The sequence below is a fragment of the Xenopus laevis genome, chromosome 8L (genome assembly GCF_017654675.1).
Source record: "Xenopus laevis strain J_2021 chromosome 8L, Xenopus_laevis_v10.1, whole genome shotgun sequence".
NCBI lineage: Eukaryota > Metazoa > Chordata > Amphibia > Anura > Pipidae > Xenopus > Xenopus laevis.
In genome coordinates, this window is record NC_054385.1 from 133684990 (window position 1) to 133708501 (window position 23512).

General features: G+C 42.2%; 1 protein-coding gene across 5 annotated transcripts in view; it reads right to left on the bottom strand.

Moving 5' to 3' along the window:
* Window positions 1–19881, bottom strand: part of cgn.L (cingulin L homeolog) — a 31525-nt gene extending 11644 nt beyond the window's left edge. Inside the window, 9 exon segments of one of the 5 annotated variants that reach the window (NM_001088501.1) lie at window positions 776–924; window positions 1226–1438; window positions 2036–2177; window positions 2259–2407; window positions 2708–2806; window positions 2902–2971; window positions 3279–3367; window positions 3463–4624; window positions 19741–19809. In NM_001088501.1, coding sequence (NP_001081970.1) covers window positions 776–924; window positions 1226–1438; window positions 2036–2177; window positions 2259–2407; window positions 2708–2806; window positions 2902–2971; window positions 3279–3367; window positions 3463–4599 — 2048 coding nt within the window. In that variant the 5' untranslated portion in view covers window positions 4600–4624; window positions 19741–19809. 5 annotated transcript variants of the gene reach the window in all.
* Window positions 19882–23512: the final 3631 nt, after the last annotated feature.

Consider the following 23512-nt stretch of genomic DNA (forward strand, 5'->3'; position numbering starts at 1 on the left):
TAAATATATAAGGGGATATGATCATGATCACTATATATACATATTAAAGGGGATATGATCACTATATATATAAATATATAAGGGGATATGATCACTATACACAAGGGGGGTTGTGGGAGCACCCGCATTGCGGGTATGATATGATCACTATATATATATATATATATATATATATATATATATATATATATATATATATATATATATATATATATATATAAATATATAAGGGGATATGATCACTATATATAAATATATAAGGGGATATGATCACTATATATAAATATATAAGGGAATATGATCACTATATATAAATATATAAGGGGGATATGATCACTATATATAAATATATAAGGGGGATATGATCACTATATATAAATATATAAGGGGGATATGATCACTATATATAAATATATAAGGGGATATGATCACTATGTATAAATATATGAGTGGACCACACAATAAACTCTTTCATATATTATTCACTAGTAGCTCCTCCCAGCAAACATGAGGGAGCCAATGAGATTAGAGGAAAGGAAGTTCCATGTTAAGTAAGGAAGGGAGTGCTACAGGGAAAGAAGTAGGGGGAATGTCCATCCAAAGCAGCTGTACTGGCAGATACATTAGATAGCTTCAAGGAAGAGTTGGATGACTTTTTAGCAAGGAATAAAATACAAAGTTGTCCCTGTTTATGACTGTGTAACAAGGATTGTTATTTAGAATAGCTACGTCTTTGGGATGCCAAAAATGAAGCGTAAGCGAGGGAGTTACTCACTCCTGCTTTGTGCTGCGCAGCTCCTCCTTGTTCTTCTGGAACATCTCTTTCCATTGGCTGATCTCGTCGCTGCTCTCTTCCAGCTCGCGCTGCAGGTTCCGCACCACCTGGTTTATTTTCTGCCGTTCTGACTCCAGGCTGAGTTGGTCCTGGCCAGGTTAAGGGGTTTGGGCAGAGAGTGGTAAAACACACAAAACTCACAGGGCAGGGAACAACACTATACAATACATATATAGAGAGAGAGATATATTTATATATACACACCTCCACCAGCTGCTAAGCCCCACACACCTCCAAGCAATACCCAATGCAGACAGTGTTGGTAAAATGCAAGCCCTCTAACACACACAATACAAACACACAGAGCTCTAACACGAGCTACATGTAACAGAATGATCACAGCACATCCCAAATTAACTTAGCTAAAGGGTGGGGAGTCTGGCCTTGTACCTGAGAGACATTGTCCATGTTCTTTCGCAGCTGCTGCATGTCATTCTGGTACTGCTCCCTCACCCGGTCCAAGTCTTTGTCATGATTGGCCACCTCATCTTTCAGCGCCCCCTTCAGGGCAGTCAGCTCCCGGTCCTTTTGGCGCAACAGCTCTTCCTGCTTCTGGCGGATCTGTAGGACCTCGTCCAGCTCGTCTTGGACCTCCTCCAGCTCCTGCAGGTACGGAGCGAGCCAGGTGGGAGGGGAGAGTACGAGGATATAAGCCCTACACCCCTGTATACACTTAAAACCTATAATTCCAACTAATCACAGCACAACCAAAGAACCCCTAGTCCATTTCTTCACCTTCAAACTCTTTGGACTGATAGTGGGGCCCTTGGCTTAGTTAGTTCAGCTACAGCTGCCATGTTTTCTCTCTTTAGCTGCTCCACTGATTAAGAAAGAGACTTGTTCTCCCAAACAACAACCCCAGTGGGAGAAATAATGTGTCTAAGCTTATCTGGGCTGCACCTGGGACACTGAGGACTTTTTGGCACAAAGTTAATCATTAATGGCTCTGCTGCTATAGTGTGTAACCTGGAATTCCTTCCATGCTTGCTAACTACTTCAATGAAACATTGCCCGTGGTGAAAGCTATTTTTGCAACAATCAATTCCCCCACCACCTCTCACAAGTAAGGCCGGGCTCTGTTTTACCCCAGGGCAATAAAACAGGCACAAAGTGCAGCTGCAGAAGCAAGTCAAGCTGCCAAGTTTGCTCCAATGGGAGAAGCTTGGGAGGGGGACTGGTAAGCAGAAGTGGAAGAATTACCTTCAATAAAGCCAGTTTGTCAGGGGAGGTGCCACCCTTTGCCCGTAGGTGGGACAACTCTTCCTTGGAATCCATAAGTTTATCCTCCATGGTTCTGAGCTTGGTCTCCACCTGCTCTTTGCCCATTCTCACTTCCATGAGCCTGTACGAGAGACGGGATGAGTGAGTGAAGGTGGTACAGACACACTACACTAAGTGCCCTGGTGATACCACCACTACTTACTCCTGAGACATCGCGCTCAGCTCGTTCTTCTTCTTTTCGTACAGTTCCTTCAGCCGGCTGCACTCCTCCTTGCTCTCCTCTAGCTCAATCTCCAGCCTCTGCATGCCGGCCTTGGGGCGCCCCTGAGAGGTTTCCAACTTCATCCTTTGCTGCAAAGAGCGAAAAGACAAGCTCAGTCTCACAGATACGTTTAACCAGGAACCCCACAATGAATGTGCTTAAAGCATACATGGCATAGGGAGCTATGGATTCCCAAAGCCAGTGGGTCATTTAGGACCTTACAGAATTTCCTCTCAAGCTAGTGACCTTCTACCAGTGGCTTCTAGAATTTCCTCCATTCAACCGTATAACAGTAAAGCCTTAGGCTGATAATCATTGCTCTTATCTCAGCAGAGCAGGGAGAGCCAATGCTGAAGCAATATATACAAGGTCCAGTTATTTCCACCTACCTTCATCTCATCATCCAGTTGCCTCTGCAGTTCTGCCACTTTCCGCTCCAGTTCTTTCTTCTGAGATCCAAGGGAGATGGTGTCCTCTCCTGGTTGGACCTGCAGAGAGAGCAGATTCCCCTATGTTAATGGATTAATGGCAATTTTATCATCATCTCAATCCAAATGACATCGGTAAAAGCTTTAACACCTACTTGTAAAGAAGGCAACTTCTCCAGCAGGATACTGGTCTTTTTCCTCAGGGTATTCTCACTCTCTAGTGAGCTATGCAAGAGAAACAGAAGAAACTGAGTCAAAATCCATTCTTCTTAGGAACCAGAAACACCTGAACAAACAGGCCCATGGCTGAGAAAATACCCAGACTGAGGAACTCAACAGGTCCTGCTGGTTGACCCAGCAGGGACATATTTGGGTTTGGATACATTTGTTTCCACTATCATTAAATACAAATAATATGGCTGAATCAAAATCTTGCAAAAAGAGGTGGGAATTAGGGCAGAGAGGTTTCTCTGATCCTTTCCAAACTCATGGGGAATAGAAAGACTACGGTCAGTATCAGAAGATCGCTCACCCTTCCCTAAGGATGCCAAAGATCATCTCTCGAGTGGGGTCATTGCCATCCGGCTGCTGATCCCTCAGAAGATCTGGGGTACTTTTCAGCTGAGAAAGATATGAAAAAACAGAATACAAGGTACAGCTATAGATCAAGACATCAATACTGGGTAGGTCATTCCTGGCTACCGATACCCACATACCTGGAATTCACTCTGGACAGTTCTTTGCTGTTTCAGAATCACCGGCTCTTCTCTGTCTTGGTCCAACCACTCTTTGGTCAGTCTGGTCTTGCTGATATCCCCCCTTTCCAGGGTCTGTCTGTTAAAGGACCGGTTACTAGCATTGACAGGTTCCCTCATTGTCTGCACCTCATTTTGCTTCTCAACAATTATTTCTCTGGAGTCAGCAGTGTCATGGTAATTCTTGCGCCCATCCAAGCTTTGAGAGCGCTTCCGTTCATCCTTCAGAGCCTGGCTCCGTCTTGCCGTCCTGCCTCGTACCTGGCCCTTAATGTCAAACTTGTTGATCAAAGAATCCACAGATGACAGGGGTTTGGTGTCAATGTCCTCGTTGGACTGATTTGAGGGTGAGGAGGTGGAAAGTCCATTTTTCTTTGTCTTGTTACTGACAGAGGTAGATTGCTGAGAGGTTGCAGACCTGTAGCCAAGTGATGGGTAATCACCATTGTCTATCTTCTTCTGGCTGCTGCGGCTCCATGCTGAGTCTCTGGAGGACTGGGAGTAAGTGGTGTCAAGGGTGGATGAGCGCTCGCTATAATGGTGATCATAGTCGTAGGACTCCTCGACGTCAGGTTCAAGCAAGGAACTGTGCGACTGGGAGCGTCTGAGTTCTTCCCTACGGGATGCCTGCAAGGGTCGAGGTAAAGAGGACAATCCATCGCTTCCTCTGATGTTACCACGTGGTTTCTGCTCTTCATCGGAGGCACTGCTGTAATGGGAACTGCTTGGTCTGTAGCCTCTGCTTCCATATGGGTTCTCTGGCAGTTCAGATTCTGAGCTTATGGATCTGCTGGGCCCTCTGGGCTTTGATGAGTAGTTCTGGTAGTTGGGTGGGCTTGTATTGGAAGCATTTAAATAAGGTTCCTGTGATTTGATCTGTACTCCAAAAGAAGACTTGGCTTTGTCCCCACTATTTAACACCACAAAGGGCTGCCCGTCTATCCCTTGCACCCGTACAGCTACCCCGTAGGAATCTTGCTTGGATCGCTTGCCCCTGGGTTTTCCATTTTCCTTCAGGTCACCAATAAACCGGATCTGGACACCCTGACCTACAGGGATATGCTGGTCAGCCATGTCGCCATATATATCCCTTTCCATTCACCAACGATCCAAGTTCTCCCACCTACATATAAAGAGGAGGTGTTAGAGAGCGCAGACACTAATAAGAGCAACAGAATACATCATTTAAAGGGGTTGTTCACCGTCCAAACACTTTTTTCAGCTCTGTTGTTTTCAGATTGTTCACCATAAACAAAGACTTTTTTACAAATGGCTTTCCATCTTTTATTTTTTTACAGTTTTCTAGGGATGCATCCAGGATTTGGTTCATGATTCTGCCTTTTTAAGCAGGATTCGGGCTGAACCGAATCCTAATTTGCATATGCAATTTAGGGGTGGGGAGGGAAATTGCGTGACTTTTTGTCACAAAACAAGGAAGTAAAAATTTTTTTCCCTTTCCCCACCCAATGCTCATTCCCTTCCCACGGTGTTCGCTATTCAGCCAAATCTTTTGCAAAGGATTCGGGGGTCGGCCGAATCCAAAATAGTGGATTCGGTGCATCCCTACTGTTTTTCCAAAATTTGAAATTTAATGTTGGTGTCACTAGTGTCTGGCAGCTGTGTTTGAAGGTGAACATCCCCTTTGACGATATAAATATTTAGGCTGAGATACCCGCAGTGTCTAATAAAGCAAATAGTCATCCTCCTTAGTTTCACCTTAACTGGCCTTCAGACTGGACCCCATCAGGCAACACTCCAAGCCGTATATTTGGGCCAGACCCCCATGATTACTCTACTGGCCCACAGACTTGCGTCACCCATCAGATCATTCACTTACATTTAGCCACGAATGTATCCGGACAAATCCCACCACACTGGGGGAAGACAAATACACAGCGGAGGTGCAATGTACCGAGGGAACAGTCCCTACACGTTCCTTCCTACAGAATCTGTACTTTGGTATTTCCCGGTGCGGCTCAAGGATCCCAGGCCATAAAATATTTCCAATAACTTAGCAAAGGAGGAAACTGAACTGCATATGGGACAGAACATAAATCTGATTTCTAGCACACAGTGCAGTAAATGTGGATAATACAAAATGGAATTCAGAAATTTGGAATGATGGAAGTGCTCCTTTAATTAGCTGCTCCAAGTCACACGATCCCTTGAGCTACTACACTCCAAGCAAACAGAAGCAAGTCCAAACTAAATAAGAGAAATGGAGCAATGGGGCTCTCAGTATTTACTCAGTGCTAGACTGGCACTTAATGGAACAAACTGGCGACTTCCCCTGCTGATCAGATACACAGGGCCTACTAACCAGGCCAAATATGTCTCTTCCGGCAGATTCACTGGGAATATCTCATGCACAAGGAATGCACCCAAACACTGACACTGTCTTTATTTACCCAAACTATGGATCAGTCCAAAGCACCACCGCAAATTTCTTAAAGGGACACTACCCGCAACATGTTCTGTCCAACTAAAGTGATTTAGAAGTACACAGCATTTAGTATTTATATTTAGTACCACCAGCAGAAGAAATAGAGACAGTACTTACAGGTCATTAATGGACAAGTTAAATAGCAATATTCCCCTAACAACGTTGATACAAATGTTCAATTCCCCTCCATTCTGTGTAATCTATCCTTCAGCCAGGTACATATATTATGTTCCAGGCCAATAGTCATTTAATCAGTAACTTTCTGTGTGGCACTGTATCACATACTTTAGCAAAGTCTAAGTTGATCACATCCACTGCCATCTCCGTGCCAAGAATCTCGTATTAAATGCTTTAGCAAAATCTCTCACCCGCTGTCCACCTTCCCATATCTGGCAAGATCTATTGTACACACTGTATTAAAATATATAACCCTGCCCAAAAAAAAAAAGCTTTCCTTCTCTTGGTGTCAGACAAACAGGCCTATGATTTTTAGGCTGAGAGTGTGATTGAAAGGAAGCCTTCATTTACTGGTTTCTGATTGGTATTAAGAGAAAAAGAGAAGCAGTTGAGAACCTGTGCCCTCTCTCGGTTTCGCTGGCTCTCATAGCAAGGCTCCTACACCCTCCTTCTTTAGACTCCATGTTCCTATTCACAGAAATGCCCTATTTATTCTCAATTGTACCTTGCCTGACTGCATTTTTATATGCATTCGCTTCTTTGCATATAACAAAGCTTTTCGGCTGACCCAGGTGACATGAATGCCTTAAATGCACAAATAATTGTATTACATTCAAGCTCTTGCTGTGCCTTCCTTTGTTTCTAATGGAATCCACTGACATGTATATTTGTTTAGCAGCATTTTAAAAGAAATTCCATTTCCCTCCTGCGCAAACCCAAAAATGACATCTTTTTTTCTGCTATTCTTCTTCTCGGGTCTGTAACCTCAGAACATGAGCGGCACTGTGGGAACTGGATTCTTGCCGAATACTGACACAACATTGCGATGGTATGAGCAGCCAGGGAAAGCATTTACAATTGCAATTACATTTATAAATAACTTTAACAGCAATGAACATGTTTGGAAAGTTGCTTATAATGACATTTTTTGGGGCGGAGTTGCGCTTTAAAGTGAAATGCGAAGTGCAAGTGTGTGTTAAAGTGAAAGCAACACAGCACAAAGGTACACAACAATGAGTCTAACACACATATACACACTCAGAGTGTACTAGTGACCTGCAAAAGGGCTGGAACTGGGCCACAAACAGTCTGTATTTCCCAGCAGCCAATGCTCATTCACCTGCCAATATTTGCACAACGCAGCCTCAAGCATGCAATTGTTTAACCCTATCCTCCCCTTTAGAGGACAACTCATACCCCAGAGCTCTGAGAAAGTGGCTGTGCTATTTACCTGTGTATTTGGGTTACCTGCTTGTCACCCCAAAGCTCAGCAGGGATCACTTACCCGCCCAGAGAAATGCGTGAGTGCCAGGAATGAGTGTAAGCGAGTGGGTGCCAGACGAGTGCACAAAACAGGAAGAACTCTGTGCCGTACCCCATAGCAAAGTCCAGCCGGAGCTGACACACATCAACAGCTTCTGTCACTGCTGTAAAACCCACACTCATTGCTCTCTCCATGCTCAGCACCCCCAGGGCAAGAACTTATCCTGCCCAACTGTATTAGGAGCCCCTCCTAGAGTAAGTGCTGGGGGAACAGGGTATAGAGCAAATACTCTATTGTACCCCCCCAACCCATTACTCAGTGGTACCAGTACTCTGAATTAGACTCAGTATAGCAAATATCATGTTACTCCAATCATCCTCACTCAATACAGTCGCTTCTCACAGACTAACTTTGCTACCCGGCTATCAACACCAAAACCAAACCGCAAGCTTCTACCTGTCGGACGGCTTCTCAATGCCAGATGAGACTGTTCTGTGCCAGTCTGTCACCTCTCTCAGCCACCTCCTCCCTGTCCCAGTCTCGCCTGCTGTCTGCAATCACAAGCTCAGTCTGCCCGGCAGCAAATAACCCCCCACACTTGGCTACTCACCTATTACTGACTTCTCCAAACTCCCAAAGTAGCAGAGAGGGGCATATCCACTAAGCCCGGAATAGTTCTACTCAATTCATTCCTACTTGCTTAGCACTGCTTAGTGACGCCCATCACACAGGCCCCTGGATCCACATGCTATTATTACTAGATACAGTCACTAACCCTGTTTTCTCTCCCTTGCTAAAAAGAGGCAAATGACCCTTCTCTGAAGCTGTCTAATGTATCTGCCAGTACAGCCATGTCAGACAGCAAAGCCCTTGCACTTCTGCTGGATCTACTGGTGAATAAAGCATCAGAGCTTATTGTAACATCCCCCTTATATATTTATATATAGTGATCATAACCCCCTTATATATTTATATATAGTGATCATATTCCCCTTATATATTTATATATAGTGATCATATCTCCTTATATATTTATATATAGTGATCATACCCCCTTATATATTTATATATAGTGATCATATCCCCCTTATATATTTATATATAGTGATCATATTCCCCTTATATATTTATATATAGTGATCATATCTCCTTATATATTTATATATAGTGATCATATCCTCCTTATATATTTATATATAGTGATCATATCCTCCTTATATATTTATATATAGTGATCATACCCCCTTATATATTTATATATAGTGATCATATCTCCTTATATATTTATATATAGTGATCATACCCCCTTATATATTTATATATAGTGATCATATCCCCCTTATATATTTATATATAGTGATCATATCCCCCTTATATATTTATATATAGTGATCATATCTCCTTATATATTTATATATAGTGATCATACCCCCTTATATATTTATATATAGTGATCATATCCCCCTTATATATTTATATATAGTGATCATATCTCCTTATATATTTATATATAGTGATCAAATCCCCCTTATATATTTATATATAGTGATCATATCCTCCTTATATATTTATATATAGTGATCATATCCTCCTTATATATTTATATATAGTGATCATATTCCCCTTATATACTTATATATAGTGATCATATCCCCTTATATATTTATATATAGTGATCATATCTCCTTATATATTATATATAGTGATCATAACCCCCTTATATATTTATATATAGTGATCATATTCCCCTTATATACTTATATATAGTGATCATATCCCCTTATATATTTATATATAGTGATCATATCTCCTTATATATTTATATATAGTGATCATACCCCCTTATATATTTATATATAGTGATCATATCCCCCTTATATATTTATATATAGTGATCATATTCCCCTTATATATTTATATATAGTGATCATATCTCCTTATATATTTATATATAGTGATCATATTCCCCTTATATATTTATATATAGTGATCATATCCCCTTATATATTTATATATAGTGATCATATCCCCTTATATATTTATATATAGTGATCATATCCCCTTATATATTTATATATAGTGATCATATCCCCTTATATATTTATATATAGTGATCATATCCCCTTATATATTTATATAGTGATCATATCCCCTTATATATTTATATAGTGATCATATCCCCCTTATATATTTATATATAGTGATCATATCCCCTTAATTATAGTGATCATATCCCCTTATATATTTATATAGTGATCATATCCCCCTTATATATTTATATATAGTGATCATATCCCCTTATATATTTATATATAGTGATCATATCCCCTTATATATTTATATATAGTGATCATATCCCCTTATATATTTATATATAGTGATCATATTCCCCTTATATATTTATATATAGTGATCATATCTCCTTATATATTTATATATAGTGATCATATTCCCCTTATATATTTATATATAGTGATCATATCCCCTTATATATTTATATATAGTGATCATATCCCCTTATATATTTATATATAGTGATCATATCCCCTTATATATTTATATATAGTGATCATATCCCCTTATATATTTATATATAGTGATCATATCCCCTTATATATTTATATAGTGATCATATCCCCCTTATATATTTATATATAGTGATCATATCCCCTTATATATTTATATATATAGTGATCATATCCCCCTTATATATTTATATATAGTGATCATATCCCCCTTATATATTTATATATAGTGATCATATCCCCTTATATATTTATATATAATGATCATATCCCCTTATATATTTATATATAGTGATCATATCCCCCTTATATATTTATATATAGTGATCATATCCCCTTATATATTTATATATAGTGATCATATCTCCCTTAACTGTCTCTTCTCCAGTGTAACCAATCCCAAATGGCCTTTCCCTTCCATTCCCTTTATCAGTTTAGTTGCTCTTCTCTGTACTTTCTCTATTTCATTACTGTCCCCCCCCCTTTTATATTTTTATATATAGTGATCATATCTTCTGTACTTTTTTCTATATCAGTGAAAGAATGAATGCATATTGCAATTATCATAAACATGGTAAAGTACATATTATTAGTAGTTATGAATGGTGTAACATCAAGCATGGCAACACAGATGCCCCAGTAGCAGCAAACTTCTGCAGCAATACCCACACCATCAAAGATCTTCGGGTCACAGTTTTAAAGGGTAACTTCAAGTCACAACAGGAGCGGAAGGAGTGGAAATTCAAACTGATGAGAAAGTTTAACACCCTAGAATGTGGCCTGAACAGAGACAGGAGTTTTATGTCCAGTTATAACTAAGGGATATGACACCTCGAAAAAAAACAGAGCTAAGGACAAGCTACATCTTAGGGCAGAGACACACCGTCAGATTCTGGAAATTAGTCGTCTTCTTTAGGGCGACTAATCTCCCCGACCTGCCTTCCCCTGCCTTCTTATCGGCTAGAATGTAAATTGCTGGCGGACGGCACTCGAAGCACTTTGTTTTCCAAAGTTGCCCAAAGTTTCCTCGTGAGGCAACTTTGGGCGACTTCAGAAAACGGATTGCTCCGAGTGCCATCCCGCTGGCGATTTAGATTCCAGCAGGTGGGAAGGCTTTTCCGGGAGATTATTCACCAGAAAAAGAGGCGACTAAATGTCTGCCGAATCTTAGCCTGTCACTAGCCTTACAGTCCGGTATAGATTTGTGAAGTGGATAAGTTCTGGTTCCATATGTTATCCCACCCAGTGGAACCCTTACCTGTATCTTTACTTTTCTCTTGTCCAATTCCTAATTGTGCGCTGTTGTGTTAATCTTACCCTATTCTGTCTTGTCTTGTTCAAACTATGTGACCTGACTGAACCCAGACCCCTGGACTATATACAACCTTCCCTAATTACTTCTATTATCTCTGTCTGTATCTAATTTATTGACCTAACAGTATATATATATATGATGTGCCTTTTCAGCTTTCACTTGTATTTTGCTTGCAATTGTTACTTATTCAGTTAGCCAATAAAGGGATCACCTTACATTCTCTGCATGTTTCCAATGGATAACACAGTACAAAATTAAAGCTATAGAAGTTATGAAGGGATTCTGGCCCCACAAGGCATTATCTCACAGTCCCTGAATGTCTCCCTGTATCTGGGTGCTTATCAGTGACAGACACTGGAATTTACTCTCTGATTAGGGGAACCTTTCGGAGCTGTAAGGTGCCCCCAGGCATTCCCAGAATGCAGTGAGGTGTCAGGGAGTTGAAGCGACATTCACCCTGCACATCTCTCTATTATATGTTCCGCTGCAGCACTGCTGCCCATACAATATATAATGAACTAAACACAAGCAGGAACAACTGAATCACCTCAAGCCAAAATCAGTAAATGTGTAAACATAATAAATCTGGGATTACTGGACCCAGACTCATGGATTCATATCCTGCTGACACATCAATTGCACAACCACATTTTCCTAAAAATAGCTCCAGAAACTGGGCAAAAATGTGCTAAATGTTATCGACACCCTTCCCTGGAACCCGTGCATTGAACCTGCTGCTGCTGGACACGTGTATTGGGCGAGATTCCTATGAATATTCATGGGAAACGTTCCTAATAATAATAGTGTAGTAACACTATAGTAAGAATAGGGCATGGAACCCATTGCCGTACCAGTATTTTGATTCTAATGGGAGTGCCGCTCTATAGACAATGAAACTAGTTTGAACCCTAATTTGCAAATTTGCAGCGAGGGATCAGGAGGCACAGGCTGAAGGTGGAAGTTGAAATATAAATCCAGGGATTCAGGAATGGGCAGTAGAGGAAGGAGAACAGTCCAAAAGCTTCACGTGGGTTAACTGAATTCTGATGAAATGGACTGGAGTGTGAGCTCCTGTGGTGCAGTGAATGCAGCAGAGAATTCCCACACTCACCACTTGTCAGGGGTCTTTGGTTCAAATGTGGGTCCTGCACCAGGTGAGATACCTGCCGAATAGCAGCAGATGGATTTCGGGTGAAGCCCTGGAAAAGCTTCTGCAGGTCAGGCAGTGGCTCTCGGGTTGGCTCGTAGATCATGTGTGGGGTTGCCTGACCAGGTTTTTTAGTGGGTGCTGCAAATACACAATGTGCATAGTATCCATAACAGGGTGCTGCTGCATGGAATAAAGCTCTAGATCTGATGTTCCATGCATGGGTGCAACATATATCAGACAGGGGGCACACCTATTTGCACTGTTATAGGGGGAAGTGACACAGTTTTGGACATATTTACTGGGTGCTGTGACTCATTGTGGGTGTTTCATGGCTCAGGAATTCCAGCTCCGAGCTCTTATCCTGTCTCTCCTGATAAGGGATCCACTCACAATCCCCATATCTCCCCTCCTCCCTGAGCCTGGGAACAGGTTACACTGGGGGGTGGAACTGCCATACTGACACACCACCCATCTCTAGTATAAGGCCTCACAGGAGTCCTGTTTGCCAACATCATAAAGTGGCAGATTAAGATTATGTGGCACTTGCAGTCAAAGCCAGACTGGCAGCTGTGATTAACCCCTGTGCATATAATACCTGCAATTATCTCTGGGCCAGGCACAACTACAATTATACACTGGGTTATAGATCTCTTATATAAGAGCTGCACATCCGCTGATTACATCATTCTCTCCTTTCAGACTGTAAGCTCCTTGGGACAGTGTTGCCTGCTGAAACTTTCCTTGCAATGCAACATTCAGTATCTAAAGTGCAGGTAAGAGCTGCAACCAATCAGATCTCTGCTTTCATTATACAGCCACATCATATGGTGGGCTTCTTGTCACAAAGCTGGCAATCATTTCCTGCACCGATACAGGCTACTGACACATAGCGGTGTGTTCAGTCTCATGTCTGACAGTTAAAGAGACACAAGGGGTGTCAGGGACACAATGGGAGTCACACAGACTGATTTACACAATGTGTATGTCCCCAAGCACCAGGGTGTGGCCCTAACAATACTCTATTCATACCTGCAATTCCTGCTCTGGCAGCACCTTACACACACCCAAATATACCCCTATTACTCCAAAGCCTGCCAGCATATTATGCTCTCCCTGTTTAACTGCTACACCATAACTTTTATTTCTTTATTGCTCAAAGGGGCCACAGTAGTTTCAGGGCTCCAATGCAGCCTCCAAACCAAAGAAACTTCAATTTAAGCAAGTAAATAAATAAAACAGAGCACTATGGGCAGCTTTCTACTGTGCGGAGCAGGTAATGAGGTGCACAGAGAGGTATCTAGCTGCCCCATTAGCTCTGATAGAAGAGCAAACAGCACTTGCACCTTCTCACATTCTGTGCATTACTCTCATCTATATGTATATATATTATATTAGCCACACAACAGAGCACCATGGGCAGCTCCCTGTGCTCTGATAGCACTTGCACCCTCTCACATTCATGTATATATAATAGCCACACAACAGAGCACCATGAGCAGCTCCCTGTGCTCTGATAGCACTTGCACCCTCTCACATTCATGTATATATAATAGCCACACAACAGAGCACCATGAGCAGCTCCCTGTGCTCTGATTGCACTTGCACCCTCTCACATTCTGTGAATTACTCTCATATATATGTATATACATTAGCCACACAACAGAGCACCATGGGCAGCTCCCTGTGCTCTGATAGCACTTGCACCCTCTCACATTCATGTATATATAATAGCCACACAACAGAGCACCATGGGCAGCTTCCTGTGCTCTGATTGCACTTGCAACCTCTCACATTCTGTGCATTACTCTCATCTATATGTATATATATTATATTAGCCACACAACAGAGCACCATGGGCAGCTCCCTGTGCTCTGATAGCACTTGCACCCTCTCACATTCATGTATATATAATAGCCACACAACAGAGCACCATGAGCAGCTCCCTGTGCTCTGATAGCACTTGCACCCTCTCACATTCTGTGCATTACTCTCATATATATGTATATACATTAGCCACACAACAGAGCACCATGAGCAGCTCCCTGTGCTCTGACTGCACTTGCACCCTCTCACATTCTGTATCCCATGCTCAGTACCCACACAACGTATTTGGCTATTTTGGCCCATGGTGCTCTGTTGTGTGGCTAATGTATATACATATATATGAGAATATATATGTATATACATTAGCCACACAACAGAGCACCATGGGCAGCTCCCTGTGCTCTGATAGCACTTGCACCCTCTCACATTCTGTGCATTACTCTCATATATATGTATATACATTAGCCACACAACAGAGCACCATGAGCAGCTCCCTGTGCTCTGATTGCACTTGCACCCTCTCACATTCTGTGCTCTGAGCCCTTAAGTAAATATTTGAGCAGGCGCTGGGCACAGAGGAGTTGAGAGGATTTCGGATACAATCAGATGAATGGAAAGAAGTGACAATCTTACACCACTGCCACAGTCCCAAACACAATATCACGTGACACCTGCCTACTATGAACTCCCAGCTCCTTACACTGCAGGTTGCGACTCCCCACGCTGCTATTTGTTGCAGCTTCTCAGTAAGCAGCACATTCCTTGGCACAATGCTCCGGCTGCTGCCGAGATTCCTATTGTTGGGAAACAAACACAGATTATGTTGCTACTATCTCTACTACTCCCCACTCAGGGCAAACAATATGTGAGCATGCATTTCTTCTGCCTGCCTCTATCATTCCAAGTGAGTTATGCACCGCTGGTTCTAACATCGGAAACAATGTAGCACAAGCAGCTGATTAACAGAGCAGAAATGATTTCCACTGCATTGTTTTCAGAGGCAGAACTAGAGATATAATAAGAAGCCTTGCTAATACCAGTGTCTTACTGCTGCTGTACAGACCCACACATACAGCTGCACTGTCCTAGCAAAAGATACAGCTCCCATGGGGTGGGGGTACTGAGAGTTGTAGTTCTGCAACATGTGGAGGAATGCAAGCCAGACTTCCCTGCTTGAATAGCCAAATACGTTGTGTGGGTACTGACCATGCCCTGTGTTTCTAAAACGACAGACAGAGCAGGGCAAGAAGGAGCTGAGAGCACAGGTTTGGGGCATATATTTGGGGTCTTTAGCTGCTCAGAGGGGGCTGGGACTGCTGTACAGCAGGGACCCTAAAACAAGAGCAGTACTCTAACATAATACTCTGCCTAACAGCTGCAACCATTACCCATAATATACACCCATAATATACCTACTGACTGAATCAGATGCCCTTACCTACGTCACACTGCTGCCCTTACCCACTCCATTGCCCTCACCCACCCCACTGCCCTCACCCACCCCACTGCCCTCACCCACCCCACTGCCCTCACCCACAATACTTTTACAAGCAAGTTTCAGGGCAGTTCATGGCAGAGAGTGGTGACAGTGAATAAAGGGTAAATAAGGCAATGGTGCACGTGTGAGATAAAAGGGTTACTTCTCGTTGGTGCACAAGGACAATGTTATCAGCAGCCAACACTGCGCCCTTTGTCTCTCTGTTCCCATTCTCTCCGCCGTCCCCCTATTATATACAGAATGCGCATAACGCAGCCCCCAAATAAGATTCTCATATGGGAAACAAGGGCCGCTAATGAGTTCCCACTGTGCGAGTGAAACGAGAGGAGGTCAAACAGGGAGAACAGGTCTAGCGACGGCAGAACCCATGTGGGGTGACCCTCCTAAACCACCATAACTCACTCCTACCCCACCATAACTCACTTCTACCCCACCATAACTCACTCCTACCCCACCATAACCCACTTCTACCCCACCATCACTCACTCCTACCCCACCATCACTCACTCCTACCCCACCATAACTCACTCCTACCCCACCATAACTCACTCCTACCCCACCATAACTCACTCCTACCCCACCATAACTCACTCCTACCCCACCATAACTCACTCCTACCCCACCATAACTCACTCCTACCCCACCATAACTCACTCCTACCCCACAATGAATACACAGGAGTTACTCGCCCTGCTGCTGACACTCTGTGAGTGAAACAATAGCTGTCATTCGCAGGGACACGGCAACCCAACATTCTCACCTAAACAGGTTCCTACTGGGGAGAGGTACTAATCATATATATATATATATATACACACAGACACAGGCATCCGTTTATGTGTAGGGCCATTAACCCCTTCCCTGCAAGTCTTGTTGGTGACACACAGAGGAGCAGGGCTGGGCCAGTTTCACTCACCGATAGCCCAGTTTCACTATAGCAGGTGCCACTCACTGGGAGCCAAAGTGGGCCCTTGGCTTAAACCAGGAGGGTTCAAACAGCAATATATATATATATATATATACACACTGATCCGGCAAGAGACCGGATTTAACCCCTTCTCTGCTGCAAGCTGTAACTTCCCTGAGGTTAAACACAGAATGCATGCCTATAGTTATTTCATCGCTTCTCCAATTACTGACCCCCAAAGGACCTGGGCCCCTGGGGAATAGGGCCACAGCACTGATGATATTTTCCTTTGATTATTAACTCACACGCCAGGTCTCAGATGGTGGAAAATATGTCACTAGGAAGCACCGTCCAATCTCATTTTGATATATGGCAGCACCCACATCTCTGCATAGAAATATACTCAGCCCATATATATATCAATATACACACACACACACATATATATATATGTACTGTACACCAGACTATATATCACTCAAGCACCCAGGAGGGTGCAACAAATTTCCCTTGCTGTTAGTTTATATGTATTTATATTCCCCTGTGCTGCCATATTGCTTTCCTTAGACAGGACAATGTAAAGGCCCGGAAACACCAAAAAAGTTCTATATACAGAGAAGGAATGTTCTGGGCACACAATAAGCTATACCCTCATACTGTACTATCTAAGGGAATCAATATGGCACCTCCTCCTCCCATATGTATAAATACAAATATACAGAGAAGGAATGTTCTGGGCACACAATAAGCTATACCCTCATACTGTACTGTCTAAGGGAATCAATATGGCACCTCCTCCTCCCATATGTATAAATACAAATATACAGAGAAGGAATGTTCTGGGCACACAATAAGCTATACCCTCATACTGTACTGTCTAAGGGAATCAATATGGCACCTCCTCCTCCCATATGTATAAATACAAATATACAGAGAAGGAATGTTCTGGGCACACAATAAGCTATACCCTCATACCGTACTGTCTAAGGGAATCAATATGGCACCTCCTCCTCCCATATGTATAAATACAAATATACAGAGAAGGAATGTTCTGGGCACACAATAAGCTATACCCTCATACTGTACTGTCTAAGGGAATCAATATGGCACCTCCTCCTCCCATATGTATAAATACAAATATACAGAGAAGGAATGTTCTGGGCACACAATAAGCTATACCCTCATACTGTACTGTCTAAGGGAATCAATATGGCACCTCCATCCTCCCATATGTATAAATACAAATATACAGAGAAGGAATGTTCTGGGCACACAATAAGCTATACCCTCATACTGTACTGTCTAAGGGAATCAATATGGCACCTCCTCCCATATGTATAAATACAAATATACAGAGAAGGAATGTTCTGGGCACACAATAAGCTATACCCTCATACTGTACTGTCTAAGGGAATCAATATGGCACCTCCTCCCATATGTATAAATACAAATATACAGAGAAGGAATGTTGTGGGCACACAATAAGCTATACCCTCATACTGTACTGTCTAAGGGAATCAATATGGCACCTCCTCCTCCCATATGTATAAATACAAATATACAGAGAAGGAATGTTCTGGGCACACAATAAGCTATACCCTCATACTGTACTGTCTAAGGGAATCAATATGGCACCTCCTCCCATATGTATAAATACAAATATACAGAGAAGGAATGTTCTGGGCACACAATAAGCTATACCCTCATACTGTACTGTCTAAGGGAATCAATATGGCACCTCCTCCTCCCATATGTATAAATACAAATATACAGAGAAGGAATGTTCTGGGCACACAATAAGCTATACCCTCATACTGTACTGTCTAAGGGAATCAATATGGCACCTCCTCCTCCCATATGTATAAATACAAATATACAGAGAAGGAATGTTCTGGGCACACAATAAGCTATACTCTCATACTGTACTGTCTAAGGGAATCAATATGGCACCTCCCTCCTCCCATATGTATAAATACAAATATACAGAGAAGGAATGTTCTGGGCACAAAATAAGCTATACCCTCATACTGTACTGTCTAAGGGAATCAATATGGCACCTCCTCCTCCCATATGTATAAATACAAATATACAGAGAAGGAATGTTCTGGGCACACAATAAGCTATACCCTCATACTGTACTGTCTAAGGGAATCAATATGGCACCTCCTCCTCCCATATGTATAAATACAAATATACAGAGAAGGAATGTTCTGGGCACACAATAAGCTATACCCTCATACTGTACTGTCTAAGGGAAACAATATGGCACCTCCTCCCATATGTATAAATACAAATATACAGAGAAGGAATGTTCTGGGCACACAATAAGCTATACCCTCATACTGTACTGTCTAAGGGAATCAATATGGCACCTCCTCCTCCCATATGTATAAATACAAATATACAGAGAAGGAATGTTCTGGGCACACAATAAGCTATACCCTCATACTGTACTGTCTAAGGGAATCAATATGGCACCTCCTCCTCCCATATGTATAAATACAAATATACAGAGAAGGAATGTTCTGGGCACACAATAAGCTATACCCTCATACTGTACTGTCTAAGGGAATCAATATGGCACCTCCTCCTCCCATATGTATAAATACAAATATACAGAGAAGGAATGTTCTGGGCACACAATAAACTATACCCTCATACTGTACTGTCTAAGGGAATCAATATGGCACCTCCTCCCATATGTATAAATACAAATATACAGAGAAGGAATGTTGTGGGCACACAATAAGCTCCTACTGTAGTGGGAATCAATATATAACTATAAATAATCAGACATTACAGACAGGTGGGTAAGGAATGTAGAGGTGAGAGAGTAGTAGTAAAGAAGTAGTAGATATGAGTAGAAGGAGACTAATGACACAGTGACAGGTGTAACACTCACACGTGTATGTGTCAGTATAAATATAGTGTTATATTTGTATATAATGAAGGACACACTCACACTCAGTGACACATAGAGACTCACACTCACTTCCTGACACACTGAGAGCAGCACAATGTCACACACACAGGTATATATATATATAAAACAGGCACAATGACAGCTGTGACTCCCCCAGCCCAATACAGAGAAGGGAACCCCTCAGGTGTTCCCCTCAGACCCCGCTTGTCTCACCTCAGGGCTCCGACCCGCGCCTCCTGCAACCTGAGAATGAGCGATGCACCTCTAGCTGCACTCCGCCCCTCCCCGCAGCCGCGCCCCGAAACCGGCCGCCAGCCAATCGTCAATGACAATAGCACGCCCCTGTCCTATGCTGCAGGCTGTCATTGGCTAGGAGAGCTGCAGGGGGAGGAGATTGAAGGTGAGCGCAGGCACAACCTGAGAGATGGATGCTCGTCCTCACGTGATAGTCTTGCTCAAGGCGCCATGTTGTGGTTGTCTAGCAACCGACTGGGGACTTGTGGCGCTGTGCATCATGGGTATTGCTGTGTCAAAGCACTGAGTAACATTTATTCTATATAATCGTGTTGTACAGTTGTGGGCTTAATTAGTATACAGCTAATGCTCCCTGCTTATTGCTCTGCTGCCGTCTAACCCATTCAGTCCATAGGAGGAACAGATGTGCTTTACTGACAGGAGGGAGCCAATCACATGACAGCAAAACAGGAGGGAATCAGTTGTACTGGCAGATACATGAGATAGCTACAAGGAAGGGTCGGATGCCCATTTAGCAAAACCAGAACCATAATCTGTCCAATATATGAATACCAATTAAATACCAAGAGACTCACCTTGAAATGGCTTTGTTATTATCAGCTGCAGTTCATTTCTTGTTGTTTCAGAAACAGAAATAAGCAAATCAATCAAAAATAAGAAATAGGTTTTCTAAATGAGCATGGCTGTATTTTAAAGCTTTCTGGATAACTGATTTCTGTATAATAGATCCCATACCTGTATAGTTAAAGGATTGGTCTTACTCGTCGGGCAGAATAGATAGAGGTGGGGTTTCCAGCCATGTGGGTTTCAACTGGATGTCTCACTTTGTCATTGGGCTGTCCATTCAAAAATTTCTGTCCCATTTAAATCATTGCGAAAACTGGACAGAAATCCAGCCATTTGTATATAAGTGATGTAATAACCCTAGGGTTGCCACTTTTTTGGAAAAACAATACAGGCCTTCCTATATATTTATCTTTATTCCCTATTAATAACATTGAGATCACTGACCTTCCTATATATTTATCTTTATTCCCTATTAATAACATTGGGATCACTGACCTTCCTATATATTTATCTTTATTCCCTATTAATAACATTGGGATCACTGACCTTCCTATATATTTATCTTTATTCCCTATTAATAACATTGGGATCACTGGCCTTCCTATAGATTTATCTTTATTCCCTATTAATAACATTGGGATCACTGGCCTTCCTATATATTTATCTTTATTCCCTATTAATAACATTGGGATCACTGACCTTCCTATATATTTATCTTTATTCCCTATTAATAACATTGGGATCACTGACCTTCCTATATATTTATCTTTATTCCCTATCAATAACATTGGGATCAGCCATCATTTTTACCGGCCAGGCAGTAAAATACCGGCCAGATGGCAACCCTAAATAACCCTGACTCGGCATCATAACTCCACGACATCATCTCTGATGTCATAATGCCCACCCCACATGACTGCCCCGCCCCCTTTGTTCAGGTTTAGCCGCCCACCGGCAAAGATGGCAGCCCTACTCATTGTACAAGGCTGGATATTCACAGAATTCTATGCCCGTGTTTTTAACATTTGTTATGTGAAAAAAGGGTTAAATGTTGCACCACAAAGACCTGAACCCATATTTTCTGTGGTATGTATGGGCAGCTACTGTCCCTTTTTCACCTCAGCCGTGTTTTATGTATCTGTGTAGTGGACATGGCACCTTATGTAGTAGCCCATTGTGTAGTGGGCAGTGCCACCCACAGCCACATCCCTCACCATATCTTCAGAATCGGAGCATTTTACATGGGATTCAGTCCCACCACTGGCACAGAACCTCAGCACACAAGTCACAACACTGATCTGTTCATTTTACTGAGAATATTCAGTATTTGCACAGGGCTTGAATTTGGCTCAGTGAGGTTCAGACGGGGTTACTGGATACTAAAGGTCAGTCGTGTCAGGATCTAAGGTGGATTCACAAGGACAGGTAAATGTAACAAATTACCTTCATCGGGTACTAACTGTTATGTACTTCTTGTATTTATTCTCAGGCTATTGTGCAGATTAAACCAGCAAGAGTCCTGAACATCCTTCTGCCCACAATTCCCAGGGAGGAGCAGGTAAGATGCTGAATAATAACCAAAAATGGTTCGTTTTTGGCATTAAAAATCTTGTTTTACTGTTGGCAGCGTTTAACCCAGTGGCAGATAAATGGACCACTGTTCTGTGTAGGCTGGCGCTGACCCAGGGTAGACTTAAATACAAAATCTGTCAGTAAATATACTGGGAATTTGTGGAGTATGTGAGGAATGACAATATGTGAGAGGATGAGATGAGAGAACATGCAAGCTGTTAACTGGCAGTTTGTATTGTAACTTATATCAACATAAATCCGCTTCCCATGAGACAGTTGGGCTCATATAGAAACCAGCCCAGTATCATGGCAAAAACATTGCTCAGCTATTCATTCCTTTCCCTAAGGACACGGTGATCCACAGACCGATCCACAGACCTATTTTGTACATGTTGTGGCCTTCTGGTACCGTCTGGGCCTGGTAATGCCAAGCTGAGTCCATAATACATGACAGTTAGTCAGTTATCCAGAAGGCTTATAACAGTGGCACCCATTGCAGGAGGGTCCCAGGTAAGGTAGTAGGAGACATTGGAACAATCTGCTCGTTTTGAGCCAAGGGAAGGAGAAATAAAAGTGAGGTGGTCTCCAACTTGCCTTAGAATGTAAAAAAAAAATTTCCTCCAGCTTCAAAATGTCAGTCGGATCAGTCCCTGGATCAGTCCTATCACTAATATTCCCTGTGGCCTTGCTATAAAGCTATCCAACGCTGTCTTAAACCCCGTTGCACCAGAACAACTGCACCAGGGAGAGAATCAACGTCACATTCCCTTTCTCCATTAAAAGGATTAAAAGGAAACTGTTTGGATTAGTATTTAGCACTGAGCTGATTTCTCTTTTTTCACAGCCCTCAGCCTAATGCCTGATAAGTTCCAGCACCCACGCTAGCCACCCACAAGGTAAGTTCTGTAAGGGCAGGGACTGTTACAGGTACAGGACAGCTGGTCCTATGAAGCAACACAACAATCCTAACCCCATACTAATCCATATTTCTTAATTTAACTTGGCCTTTACGTGTCCTTCAGGATGAAACCTTCTATGTTCTAATCTCAAGGGTTGTCCTTTTGTCCTCTGGAGAGATCTGGTGAAAAGGAACTAGCGAGTGGATTGTAAGATCCCCTTTATATATTTGAACATACTTGTCACTTTCCGCCCTCACCACACCCCTTCCAAGGGTATAATTTTAGCTGCCTGGAAAATCTGGGTGGTTTAATAACGCTCCGATGATGTAAAATGTTAATTATCACATTGAGTGGCACATAGAGGACTGGCAGCATGGCGGGTGTGCCGGGGTAAAGTGAAACCACCTTCTCTACTAGTAATGGATGTTGGGCATTGAGGAATCTTAGTTAGTTTTATATACAATCCCATTTGCAAAGAAGTTGTGTACACCGTGTTAAATGTAAATAAAAAGCAAATGAGATGATTTGCAAATACTGAGACCCTGTATTTAATTACAAATGGCACAAAGGTAAGATGTCAAATGCGGAAACTGAGACATTTTATTGTTTTATGAAAATAAGTGTGATCATGTTGAATTCAGAAAGTTCTGAGAGACCCCGCTCTTCTGAGAGTTTATAGCATTACACAAAAA